Source organism: Heptranchias perlo, chromosome 3 (assembly GCF_035084215.1).
Source record: "Heptranchias perlo isolate sHepPer1 chromosome 3, sHepPer1.hap1, whole genome shotgun sequence".
NCBI lineage: Eukaryota > Metazoa > Chordata > Chondrichthyes > Hexanchiformes > Hexanchidae > Heptranchias > Heptranchias perlo.
In genome coordinates, this window is record NC_090327.1 from 51944462 (window position 1) to 51957817 (window position 13356).

Consider the following 13356-nt stretch of genomic DNA (forward strand, 5'->3'; position numbering starts at 1 on the left):
CGTTTATTTTTGTAATTTCCTTTAAAAGCCCAAGACTTTACAGTTAAGTTGATTTCCTTCCCAGTGTTGCTGGAATTCTGAGACATCAATAGAAAAACAGCAATATTTGTTCAATTTAAGAATTGATTATTTACACAGTAGTATGAAATCGAGCTTTTAACTATTAAACACTCCTTTTGAAACTATGTTAAGTAATAGAATTTGGCTGTCTTCCTTGCATTTAAAATGTAAGTAAGCATTATGGGACCTGTTTCATAATGCGTTATTTTGTTATCCATGGCAGTGTGCTGAGCTTTATCTGTGCTGCAGCCGGTTTTCAGTTTAGTTTCGGGAAAAGAACTGGAATCCAGTCAAGCTGTGGCGGACTATTAATAAAGGAATAAAATGTTTAGAAAAATTTGCAAAATGAGAGAAATGGTGAATTACCAAAGAGAGGGCGGTACATGCTCATTCCACTTTCCATGTCACAATAAAAGATGCTCAGCACATACAAGACCTGATCTGTAACCTTTCGAAAAACTTTTCGACCTGCATGCAGAGAATTCTTTTGCAGTTTTATGGGGGGTGGGGGGAGCATGGACACAAGTCTGTTTCCTCTGCACCAGGAAAGTAAATGAAGGGAGGGAATTAGGAGCTTTACATAATATACACAAGTGTGAAAAACTGTTGGAGCTATCAGCTTTGTGGTTTCTGATATGAAATATGATTTTATATATTTATGTAGGTCTCCATAAACGAAGTCAGCATCAGGGACCTGATGACATTTATTTGGATGATCTGACTGTTTTGGAACCTGAAGTTGCTGCTCGCTATTTTCCCAAAAGGTACCACATTGTCTCCTTGTGTATGTAAAGATTCCCTTGATGGGCTGGTTTGGGAATGCTGAGGTAGGCAAAGTCCTAGAGGTCTGTCATTTTTGGATTTTGACAGCTTCCAGGGTATGTGCTGAATTTTTTCAGTTATTGAGAAACTGGGAGTCAGTTTTTGCCTTTTTACAAGCAATTCCTTGAGGGCAGGATGACAAGAAATTCGAGGGTGAGAGTGGAAAAAATGCAATATTTTTTTAAAAGTAAAACAAGTACGTACCTTGCTGGCTTTATGGTGTATTTCCTGCTAAATATATACTAATCAGAAGCCCCACCTCATGTTGACAGCCATTGTAGGAAGGTGAATAATCTGCAGAATACCCAGGCTGTTTGCAATAAAATTGGCATCCAAGTGAATTCACAGGGATGGTGAACAGATTGAAAATGAATGAGTGTGCAGGAAGTGAGAAAGGGTCATGATGTTGTTTGAACTCAGACTTCCCATCGCTCACTTTTATAGGATCATGTCCTGTTAAAGGTATAATTATTTCCACTGCTATGCTGCTCAGTGTTTAAATGTTATATTAATTTGATGACTCTAACATCTGTGTTCCTCCCTTCCTGGTTATGAAAGTGTCACTTTTCTTATTGGGGGAGGTTTCACAATCCAGCAAATATAGAAGAGAGAAATGGCTGTTGCTCCAATTGCTTCCCAACCTTTGTAACCAGCCCCATACTCCCATGTAGCAATTTTCCCTGATCGACCAATATACCTATTGAAAGTGGGTAGATAAACTTCCAATGAAACAGTACAAAGAATGCATGAAAACAACCAATCCCCACAAAAGCTACCAATAAAAAATATTGACATCAATATTGCTCAAAATATTTTTTGGAAATATTTTTGGCCGTCATCTTGGTATCTCCAGTTGGGGACTTAGTACAAGGAAAAAATGAAGATAAGTTACAAAATTTACAAGAAAGAAATTAAACTTACCCATACAACAATATTTTCTTTGTTCAAAGTACCTTTTTAACAGTGTTTTCTGTTGGAAGCATTTGCCTGACTTAGAAGCCACTTTCCACTTAAGAATCTAGTGTGCATTTCCTGTTTGTCACACTTGTCATACTTCACATGACACTAGAATTTTTCTGTCACACTTCCAAAAAAGAAAGATGTAGAAACAAGCTAACTCCAGGAACACAAAATACCAGCGGTGATTGTTAATGCATGGGCAGAGTCCAAGGGGATAGTGATGGGTGGGTAAGTGGGATGGGAACGAGGTTGGCGAGGTTAACCCCCAGCATGCACATGGGTAGAAACATAGGAGTAGGCCATTTAGCTCCTCAAGCCTGTTCTGCCATTCAGTGAGGTCATGACTGATCTGTGACCTAACTTCATGTACCTGCCTTAGCCCCATTACCTTTGGTTAACAAAAATCTATCAATCTCAGATTTAAAATTAATGCTTGAGCTAGCATCAACTGATGCTAGCTCAAGCATTAATTTTAAATCAAACTTCTACCATCTTTTGCGTGTAGAAGTGTTTCCTAACTTCACTCCCGAAAGTCCTAGCTCTAATTTTTAGGCTATGTCCCCTAGTCCTAGACTCCCCAACCAGCGGAAATAGTTTCTCTCTACCCTATCAGTTCCCCTTAATATCTTAAACTTCGATCAAATCACCCCTTAATCTTCTAAATTCCAGGAAATACAATCCTAGTTTGTGTAATCTCACCTCGTAATTTAACCCTTGGAGTCCAGGTATCATTCTAATGAATCTACACTGCACTCCCTCCAAGGCCAGTATATCCTTCCTAAGGTGCAGTGCCCTGAACTGAACACAGTACTCCAGGTGTGGTCTAACCAGCGCTTTGTATAGCTGTAGCTTAACCTCTGCCCCCTTGTATTCTAGTCCTCCAGATATAAAGGCCAGTATTCTAGTCCTCCAGATATAAAGGCCAGCATTCCATTAGCCTTTTTGATTATTTTCTGTACCTGTCCATGACATTTTAATGATCTATGTACATGGACTCCTAAGTCTCTTTGGACCTCCATTGTTTCGAGCTTTTCATCATTTAGAAAGTACTCTGATCTATCCTTTTTAGGTCCAAAGTGGATGAGCTCATACTTGCCTGCATTGAAATCCATTTGCCACAGTTTTGCCCATTCAGTTAATCTATTAACATCTCTCTCTAATTGTATGCTTCCACCTACACTGTTTACAATGCTGCCTATCTTTGTTTCATCGGCAAACTTGAATATGTGGCTCTCTATTCAGTCATCTAAATCGTTAATAAATACAGTGAATAGTTGAGGCCCCAACTCAGATCCCTGTGGGGCACTACTAGTCACATCCTGCCAATTTGAGTACCTGCCCATTATCCTTACTCTCTGTCTCCTGTCACGCAGCCAATTTCTTAACCAGGTCAATAATTTGTCCTCTTCCATGAGCTTCAACTTTAGTTAACAGTCTCTTATGAGGGACTTTTATTGAATGCCTTCTGGAAGTCCATATAAACCACATCCATAGACATTCCTCTGTCCACGACTTTAGTCACCTCTTCAAAAAATTCAATCAGGTCATTAGGCATGACCTATCCTTTACAAATCCATGCTTTCTCTGATCAGCTGAAATTTTCAGTGTTTAGTCACTCTATCCTTAATTATAGACTTTAGTAATTTCCCGACAACAGATGTTAACTGGTCTATGATTCCCAGGTTTCCCCCTCTCACCTTTTTTAAATAACGGAGTGACGTGCAATTTTCCAATCCAATGGAAAAGTTGACGAGAATAGAGGAAGGGGCAGTTGGGGTTGCTGCTCCTAAGGAGGCAGTGACTACCTCGGAGAATGCCGAGAGGCACTGCCGGATAGCTTTTGACTTATTTAAGGGGGATTCAGGCCTGGGATGGTGGCAGGAGTGCAGGGAGGCAAACAATAGTGATTGGATTAGGTAAAGATTGGGGATGCAAAGTACCTGAGAGGGGAGAATTGAAAGTTGGTATGATTGGACATGGAGGAAATAGAAGAGAAAGACCCAAGATCAGCTAAGAGAGGGAAATAGAAATAATGTGATCAGGTCTGGAGCATCAGCCAAAATGTGCAAGCAAATAGATGCAGAGGGAATTTGGGTTAAATAGGCATGGCAAGAGTTTAGAAGGGTCATAAACAGAGTACCTTCCCCTTTATTCCAGGTGCCATGTACCAGATGGATGAAAAATTGGTGTACTTGGTACCTTAATGTTACAATAACTGTCAGCTCAAGTGTCAAATGTCACTGGATCAAGAATCTCAGTAATAACTATAGCACTCCACAAAACAAGGCTCAAATTCAACAGAAGTTGTTCCATCCTTCAGTGAGCCTCTCCTTCCCATCCCTCAGTGGGGCCCCTCATGGCCCCTCCTGTTCTCCAGTAATTTCTAGATAAATTATTGATCATATTTCTACATATATTAAAAATGTCTCAACATGTGCAATTATGCCCATATACAAAGTGTCCATTCACACAAGATGATGTATATAACAATGTCCATTAATGCAACATATATGTAATATAGCATTGAAAATGATGTATCTTTTTTCTTCCCCTGTAGTGAGTTTGACAGCAGTTCCCAACGATGGACTGAATCAGACACACGCTCTGGTTCTCAGTCGCCACAGTCGGTGGGAAGTGCAGCAATGGACAGTGGCACTGAATGCCTCTCTGATTCAGCAACTGACCTGCCAGATCTCGTGTTCTCCCTCTGTGGGGGTCTCAGTGAAAATACTGAGATTTCCAAAGGTAAGACAAAAGATTGAAACTGAAGGCTTAATTGAATCCCACTTGACATGTTTGATATTTTCACTCATTCCTAAAGTTTAAGAGAAGGGATATGTCTCCTAGTCATCCCTTGTTACCATGATTTATGCTGGTTAGCAGCTTGGAAGCAGAAATTTTATGTAGATCTCCCACTTGGGACATTTTGAAGCTTTCTTCCAGTAAGACATGAAAATGGCGAATTAGCTTTTCTCAAGAGCATTTGTTTTCTCTTAACAAATAGAGAAATTGAAATGGGGCTTGAAAATTGATGAAAGATCAAGTATTCTGGTTTCATAGAATCATAGAAAGTTACGGCACAGAAGGAAGCCGTTCGGCCTATCGTATCCGTGCCGGCCGAAAAAGTGCTATCCAGCTTAATCCCACTTTCCACCACTTGGTCCGTAGCCCTATAGGTTACGGCAGTTCACGTGCACATCCAAGAACTTTTTAAATGAGTTGAGGGTTTCTGCCTCTACCACCCTTTCAGGCAGTGAGTTCTGGACCCCCTCCACCCTCTGGGTGAAAAAATTTCTCCTCAGCTCCCCTCTAATCCTTCTACCAATTATTTTAAATCTATGCCCCCTGGTCACTGACCTCTCTGCTAAGGGAAATAGGTCCTTCCTGTCCACTCTATCTAGGCCCCTCATAATTTTATACACCTCAATTAAATCTCCCCTCAGCTTCCTTTGTTCCAATGAAATCAACCCCAGCCTATCCAATTTTTCCTCATAGCTAAAATTCTCCAGTCCTGGCAACATCCTGGTAAATCTCCTCTGTACCCTCTCTAGTGCAATCACATCTTTCCTGTAATGTGTGACCAGAACTGTACTCTAGCTGTGGCCTAACAACTGTTTTATACAGTTCTAGCATAACCTCCCTGCTCTTATATTCTGTGCCTCGGCTGATAAAGGAAAGTATCCCGTATGCCTTTTTAACCACCTTAACTACCTGTCCTGCTACCTTCAGGGATCTGTGGACATGCACTCCAAGGTTCCCTCTCTTCCTCTACAACTCTCAGTATCTTCCCATTCATTGTGTATTCCCTTGCCTTGTTTGCCCTCCCCAAATGCATTACTTCATACTTCTCCGGATTGAATTCCATTTGCCACTTTCCTGCCCACCTGACCAGTCCATTGAGATCTTCCTGCAATCTACAGCTTTCCTCCTCACTATCAACCACATGGCCAATTTTTGTGTCATCTGCAAACTTCATAATCGTGCCCCCTACATTCATATCTAAATCATTAATATATACCACAAAAAACAAGAGACCTAGTACTGAAACCTGTGGAACCCCACTGGAAACAGCTTTCCAGTCACAAAAGCACCTTTACCCGACCATTACCCTTTGCTTCCTGCCACTGAGCCAATTTTGGATCCAACTTGCCACTTTCCCTTGGATCCTATGGGCTTTTTACTTTTCTGACCAGTCTGCCATGTGGGACCTTGTCAAAAGCCTTGCTAAAATCCATGTAGACTACATCAAAGGTGCTACCCTTATCGACCCTCCTTGTTACCTCCACAAAAAAATTCAATCAAGTTAGTCGCACATGACCTTCCCTTAACAAATCCATGCTTGATTAATCCATGCCTTTCTAAATGATGATTTATACTGTCCCTCAGAATTGTTTCCAATAATTTGCCCGCCACCGAGGGAAGGCTGACTGGCCTGTAATTACCATATCTATCCTTTTGCCACTTTTCCTTTAAAACCTAGGTTAGTAACTTGTTCATTTATAATGGTGAAATGCTTGAGTTTGCACTTGAAAGTTTAAAATTCAGCAGTGTTGGCCCTAGTTAGATAGTATGCCACCCCCCCCCCCCCCCACCCTGCCATGTGTACACTGCTACTGGGGTGCTCATCCATGTTCCTGTTTTTTGTGCACACGCAGGTTGCTTCACTCTGAGTTACTTTCCAGTACAGTGCCTCCTATTTCATTCTAGTGTGCTACTAGCAATTAAGGTGGTTTTCCTTCATACTGGAATGACTTTGGAAATGAAAATTTGCTTGGTTTACATTATTTAATAAAATAATTAATAAAGGCAACAAATTTGGACAGATACTATGTTCTGACATCGAAAGCACACTGTTAAGGGTATAAGATGTTAATACCTCTTTTTCTGTTGTAAACCGGCCGTATCCTGTCCTTCAGTGAGTCTCTTCCTCTGTCTCTTGTGTGGAGCATAAATGCTGGCATAGACCAGTTGGGCTGATTGGCCTGTTTCTTTGCTGTAGACTCGATGTAACCCCATGATAATAGAAACTGTCTTGAAATGTTTCCTACATCGGTAATCACTGGTCAAACTATCATTGAAGTGATTGTAAAATATTGATATTTCTCCACACTTCTTTCGTGGGAGTAACTTTAACAAATCAATAGGTTAATTCAGTAGTAATGTGCAAAGTTAAGTTCTGTTTTTTAAAAATAAGTGTCAACAGGATTAAAATTAATTTGAAGTGGAGGAAGTTGGCACAATGCCATGTGGTGGTGAGACTTGGGTTTGTGCTCTGGATCCTTGGAGCACTGAGTTTCCAATTTCAGCCGTGTCACTGCGGGGAAGCACTGTGAAGTCTGGGTACTTTCCCAATCTGAAAGAAAGCCAGAGAAAATTGGAAGGGAGAATGTCACCTGAGTCCTTCTCAAGCATCTTGTAGTGATCAGCTGAGACCTGGGATCAGATTTTGTGGTCGAGAGAAAAAGGAACAAGAAAGTAACTTGAAAAAGTGGGTTTTATCTGCATCTCTTGAAGGGGGAGCAGGAAGAGGTAAATCATAATTTGTTTATTGGTTAACACATTCAAAATAGATCCCTAACTTATTGGTAGGCAGTGTAGAAAGGGACAAAGATCATTCAAGCATCAAAATACTTGTTAAGTGGCATCTTACATTCTTTTGCAGAGAAATTCTTGCAACATGTTGTTACATTTCATGAATTTGCTGAAAATCCTGGAATTATAGATGATCCTAACCTTGTTCTAAGAATTAATAACAGGTATGGTATCTAATAACATGACCTTGTGTGCTCCTTGTGAGTTCGTGTGTAGGGAATTTGTATTTTAACTATAAAACAGCACTTGATTTTATAGCAACAGTTACAGATATAAGTCACTGTCTGCTGTGTTTGATTTCTTTCCATTTAGTATACTTCTAACAAAACACTGTTTGTCTTGAACACTCTTTCATTCTTATCCAATTTTAAATCTTTAACCATGTAACATTAAATTCAAATGTTTTATTTATTGGTTAGCAAGCTACAATTCCTGTTCAACTGGGCTCTATTTCCAAACCCAACTGTTTCTGATTTCTCAGTGTTACATTGTAATCATTTTTCATAACTTTTCAGTGAAAAATGTACCCAATTTGATTACCACTGCACTGACTGCGTTGAGGCAATAAGTAAAACGCTTCCAAGTTGCTTGCTCAGTGGCTGCAGAGCCAGATTAAGAATTTTTGGGCCCTTGAACATCAAGATCATTCAGTGAACATGTAGTAAAATGGATGGGCCCATAGAATGTTTACACATGGCAATAATAATATTGCATTAAAAGCAAATCATATCACAATATATTGTGCTTAATTGAAACAGATCCAGCAGTTGTATGCAGTTTTTCTGAGTTATGGTAAGTTCTGGCTGGGGCTCCTGGGCATGGACCTTGCATTAATCTACCCCTGAATGAACTTATCCACTGAGCCATACGACAACAACTTGAGTCTTTAACGTAGTAAAATGTCCCAAGGTGCTTCACAGGAGCATTATCAAGAAAAATTTGACACCGAGCCACATAAGAAAATATTAGGACAGGTGACCAAAAGTTTGGACAAAGAAGTAGGTTTTAAGGAGCGTCTTAAGGGAGGACAGAGAGGTGGAGAGGTTTAGGGAGGGAATTCCACAGCTTAGGGCCTGGACTGTTGAAGGCACGGCTGCCAATGCTGGAGGAGCATAGAGATCTCTGAGGGATGTAGGGCTGGAGGAGGTTCGAGCTAGGGAGGGGTGAGGCCATGGAGGATTATAAAAACAGGGTTGAGAATTTTAAAATCGAGGTGCTCCCGGAATGGGAGCCAATGTAGGTCAGCAAGAACAGGGGTGATGGGAGAACGGGACTTGTTGCGAGTCAAGTCTCGAGGTAACAAAGGCATGGATGAGGGTTTCAGCAGCAGATGAGCTGAGGCAGTGCCAGAGATGGGTGATGTAACGGAGGTGGAAGTAGGCGGTCTTGGTGATGGAGCGGATATGTGGTCAGAAGCTCATCTTGGTCAAATAGGACGCCACAGTTGCAAATCATCTGGTTCAGCCTCAGACAGTGGCCAGGGAGAGAGATGGAGTCGGTGGCGAGGGAACAGAGTTTGTGGTGGGGACTGAAGAAAATGGCTTCAGCCTTCCCAATATTTAGTTGGAGGAAATTTTTGCTCATCGGACAAGCAGTGTGACAAATCAGACAGTGGAGGGGTCAAGGGAGGTGGTGGTGAGGTAGAGCTGGTTGCTAGGGTTTGTTCAGGAGTTGGACCGTGGTTTATGCTGCGTTAGCTTATCTGATCTGGAGCAGTGATAGGGTCACTATAACTTGTCTCTGCATTCCTGGACTCCCAATTGCTGTCTATTGGCTGGGGAAGAGCCCCTGTATAAATGATGAGCGATAAGAAGTTTGGTCTCTGTTATGATGCCTCCTATGATTGAATAGCCTGATACTCACTGGGCTCACACATAAAAGAATGACCTGGACAAGTTAATGCCTGGCAGCTGTGTACCCACACTCAAGCATGATTTAATGCCTTCAGGAAAAGAGAGGATAAAATTGGAAGATGGTGAGAAATTTAAGAGAAGAGGAAGACCTGCAGTAAGGTTAATTTATTCCTGGATTGAAACTTTAAAGCAGTGAAGATTTTATAATCTCTTCGGAGTAGAACATGAATAATTTTATTGCAGCACATTATAAATGGGGGGTAAAAATTGGGAACTGTAGCAGTTGGAAATGATGAGGAACCTGGAGTATTCAAGCATAGAAACAAATAGACTTTGTTTCTCTGTTTTGTATGTGTATATCCCTTTTCTGAAATTCTGTGAATCACATTGATTAGAACTCCTGAGATGCAACTTGTTTCTTTAGTGTAACCCTTTGATTAGTGAAGCACTCTTTCAGTTTTATCTCCAGTAGTCTTGCTGTAACCAACATTGAGATGGTCTTTTTGGTCCTATATGTTTTGAGTTTTTTCTGGAGTTTATGTAAAATATATAATTTTACAGATACTATAACTGGACATTGGCTGCTCCCATGATTCTCAGCATGCAGGCTTTCCAGAAGAGTCTACCCAAGGTAAAAAAAAAGAAACCTAGCGTACAACAACACTTACCTTTTTTAAAATTACTTAATTCATGTGCCATTTATTACACATGAAACAAGTATCCACTTATGATCTGTTCATGGCTACTTGGTAATGCCATATTTTATTTGTCACTTATCTGTATTATGAACAAAAAATGTACCATTAAAATCCATCATATTGGTTGCACCACTATAAAATCTCTTTGCCTAAGGCTTGCAGTAGTCACAAACAATTTACGAGGATGATGCTGAATAGTTTTTCAATCCATCTGGTACTGTGTGTACTAAGGAGAAAGTTTCCTTTATGAATGCTAGGTAACCATAAAGAACCAGTTACAGGCAGTCCAGGTGTTGGATGTTGAAGATGGCTAAATTCATAGAAAGTTACAGTACAGAAGGAGGCCACTTGGCCCATCGTATCTGCCTGGTCCTCAAAACTATCCACTTAGTCCTATTTTCTTCATCCTTTCCCCATAGCATTTTTTCCCAAATATTTATCCACTTCTGTTTTAAAATATTTCATTATAAATTCTGCGTCCAGCACTCTTTCTGGTAGGGCATATAATTTCTGGTAGGACATGCCATGTCCCAACAAACCACTCACTGCTTTTAAAAGAAAATATCCATTTGGGATCTTAAATTTATGCCCTTTGTTTACTGGCTCACCAACCAGTGGAAATAATTTATCCCAATTTATATTATTGAAATCCTCTATCAGGTTTCCTCTTAACCTTCTTCTAGTGAAGAGAACCCTAGATTTTCTAGTCACCCCTCATAAACGAAACCTTCTCATCATTGGTAGTGAGTTAGTGAATTACTTCTATGCCCTCTCCTTGGCATCCTTACTAAAATAGTGCCCAAAACTGGACACTATCCTTACTGTGGCCTAACCAATGATTTGTATAGGTTTAGCATTACCTTTTTGCCCCTATTTATAAAACACCTTTATGATTTTGTGTGTGAAGTTACACACCATACAATAATAGTAGGCTAAATTACCAAATCACTTCAGCTGTAAATAAAGTGCACAACTTCTGGATGTGAGCAAAATGGAAAAAAATTGTTGTAGTTGAGCAAAGGTATGAGTGGGTAACATTGTTTTTGTTCACTCTCTTTCAAATGTAGTGGTTCATTTTATATATTAAAAAAAACACAAACAATTCTGTACCTGTAGACAACAATTGATGACTGGGTAAAGGTGAAGATGCCAAAGAAGTCTGGCAGGTGGTGGTTCTGGCGCAAGAAGGACAGTGCTGTCAAACAGGTACTATTATTATTATTTTATTATTACTGATTTGTTCTTTTATGGGTGTCGTGGAGTAAATTTGAGAGGCCATAATTGATTCAGATGATTTTCAGTTGCTGCAGGACCAGATGGTTTCCATCCCAGGGTTTTAAAGGAAGTAGGTGAGAACATTGCAGATGCCCTAACTATAATCTTCCAAAGTTCTGTTGATTCAGGAACCATTCTTTTAGTCTGGAAAATTGCACATGTCAATCTGCTATTTAAGAAAGGTGAGAGAGGGAAACCAGGGAATTTTAGACCAGTTAGCCTAACATGTAGGGAAATTACTAGAGTCTATAATTAAGGATAATGTGACTGAACACCGTGAAAATTTTCAGCTGATCAGGGACAGCCAGCACGGATTTATAAAAGGTTTGTCAGGCATGACCTACCTGATCGAATTTTTTGAAGAGTTGACTAAAGTAGTGGACAGGGGAATGTCCATGGATGTTGTTTGTATGGACTTCCAGAAAGCATTCGATAAATTCCTTCATAAGAGACTGTGAGTTAAAGTTGAAGCTCACGGAATTGAGGACAAATTATTGACCTGGTTAAGAAATTGACTGAGCAGCAGGCGACAGAGAGTAGGGATATTGGGCAAGTACTCAAATTGGCAGGACGTGACTAGTGGTGTCCCACAGGGACCTGTGTTGGGTCCTCAACTATTCACTATATTTATTAAAGATTTAGATGACTGGATAGAGAGCCACGTATCCAAGTTTGCCGATAACACAAAGATAGGCAGCATTGTAAGCAGTGTCGATGGAAACATAAAATTAGAGAGAGATGTTCATAGATTAAGTGAATTGGCACAACTATGGCAAATGGATTTCAATGTAGGCAAGTGTGAGGTCATCCACTTTGGACCTAAAAAGGATAGATCAGAGTACTTTCTAAATGGTGAAAAGCTTGAAATAGTGGGGGTCCATGTACCTAGATCATTAAAATATCACGGACAGGTACAGAAAATAATCAAAAAGGCTAACGGAATGCTGACCTTTATATTTGGACTAGAATACAAGGGGGTAGAAGTTATGCGACAGCTATACAAAGCCCTGGTTAGACCACAGCTGGAGAACTGTGTTCCGTTCTAGGCACTGCACCTTAGGAAGGATATATTGGCCTTGGAGGGAGTGCAGTATAGATTTACTAGAATGATACCTGGACTCCAACGGTTAAATTACGAGGAGAGATTACACAAATTAGCATTGTATTTCCTGGAATTTAGAAGATTAAGGGGTGATTTGAACAAAATTTTCAAAATATTAAAGGGAGCTGATAGGGTAGATAGAGAGAAACTATTTCCGCTGGTTGGGGAGACTAAGACTAGGGGACATAGTCTTAAAAATTAGAGGCAGAACTTTCAAGAGTGAAGTTAGGAAAAGCTTCTACACTCCAAGGGTGGTAGGAGTTTGGGACTCTCTTTCGCAAACAGCAGTTGATGCTAGCTCAATTGTTAATTTTAAATCTGAGATTGATAGATTTTTGTTAACCAAAGGTATTAAGGGATATGGGGCTACGGCAGGAATATGGAGTTAGGTCACAGATCAGCCATGATTTCATTGATAGGCAGAACAGGCTCGAGGGGCTAAATGGCCTCCTTATGTTCCTATGCGTCAATTGCTCCATTAAGAAAATAACATAATAGACTTTGAACCATCTCTTTTTCAGCATTGATATTCTGAGTGCTAGGACCAAAGTAGCAAATTATTATTCTCCCTCATAGAATCATAGAAAAGTTACAGCACGGAAGGAGGCCATACGGCCCATCGAGTCCGTGCCAGCTCTATGCAAGAGCAATCCAGCTAGTTCCACTCCCCTTCCCTATCCCCGTAGCCCTGCAAACTTTTTCCTTTCAAGTACTTATCCAGTTCCCTTTTGAAGGCCATGATTGAATCTGCCTCCACCGCCCCCTCGGGCAGTGCATTCCGAATCCCAACCACTCGCTGGGTAAAAAAAGTTTTTCCTCATGTCACCTTTGATTCTTTTGCCAGTCACCTTAAATCTGTGTCCTCTGGTTCTTCCACCAGTAGGAACAGTTTCTCTCTATCTACTCTAATTAGACTCTTCATGATTTTGAATACCTCTATCAAATCTCCTCTCAAGCCCAACTTTTCCAGTCTATCTATGTATCAAAATTCCCT

General features: G+C 40.4%; 1 protein-coding gene across 1 annotated transcript in view; it reads left to right on the top strand.

Annotated features, from left to right (window-relative positions):
• Window positions 1-13356, top strand: part of lpin2 (lipin 2) — a 111070-nt gene that overhangs the window by 65419 nt on the left and 32295 nt on the right. The window contains exons 8-12 of the mRNA XM_067979686.1: window positions 725-824; window positions 4400-4587; window positions 7505-7598; window positions 9849-9918; window positions 11102-11191. Coding sequence (XP_067835787.1) covers window positions 725-824; window positions 4400-4587; window positions 7505-7598; window positions 9849-9918; window positions 11102-11191 — 542 coding nt within the window. The remainder of the gene's footprint in view (window positions 1-724; window positions 825-4399; window positions 4588-7504; window positions 7599-9848; window positions 9919-11101; window positions 11192-13356) is intronic.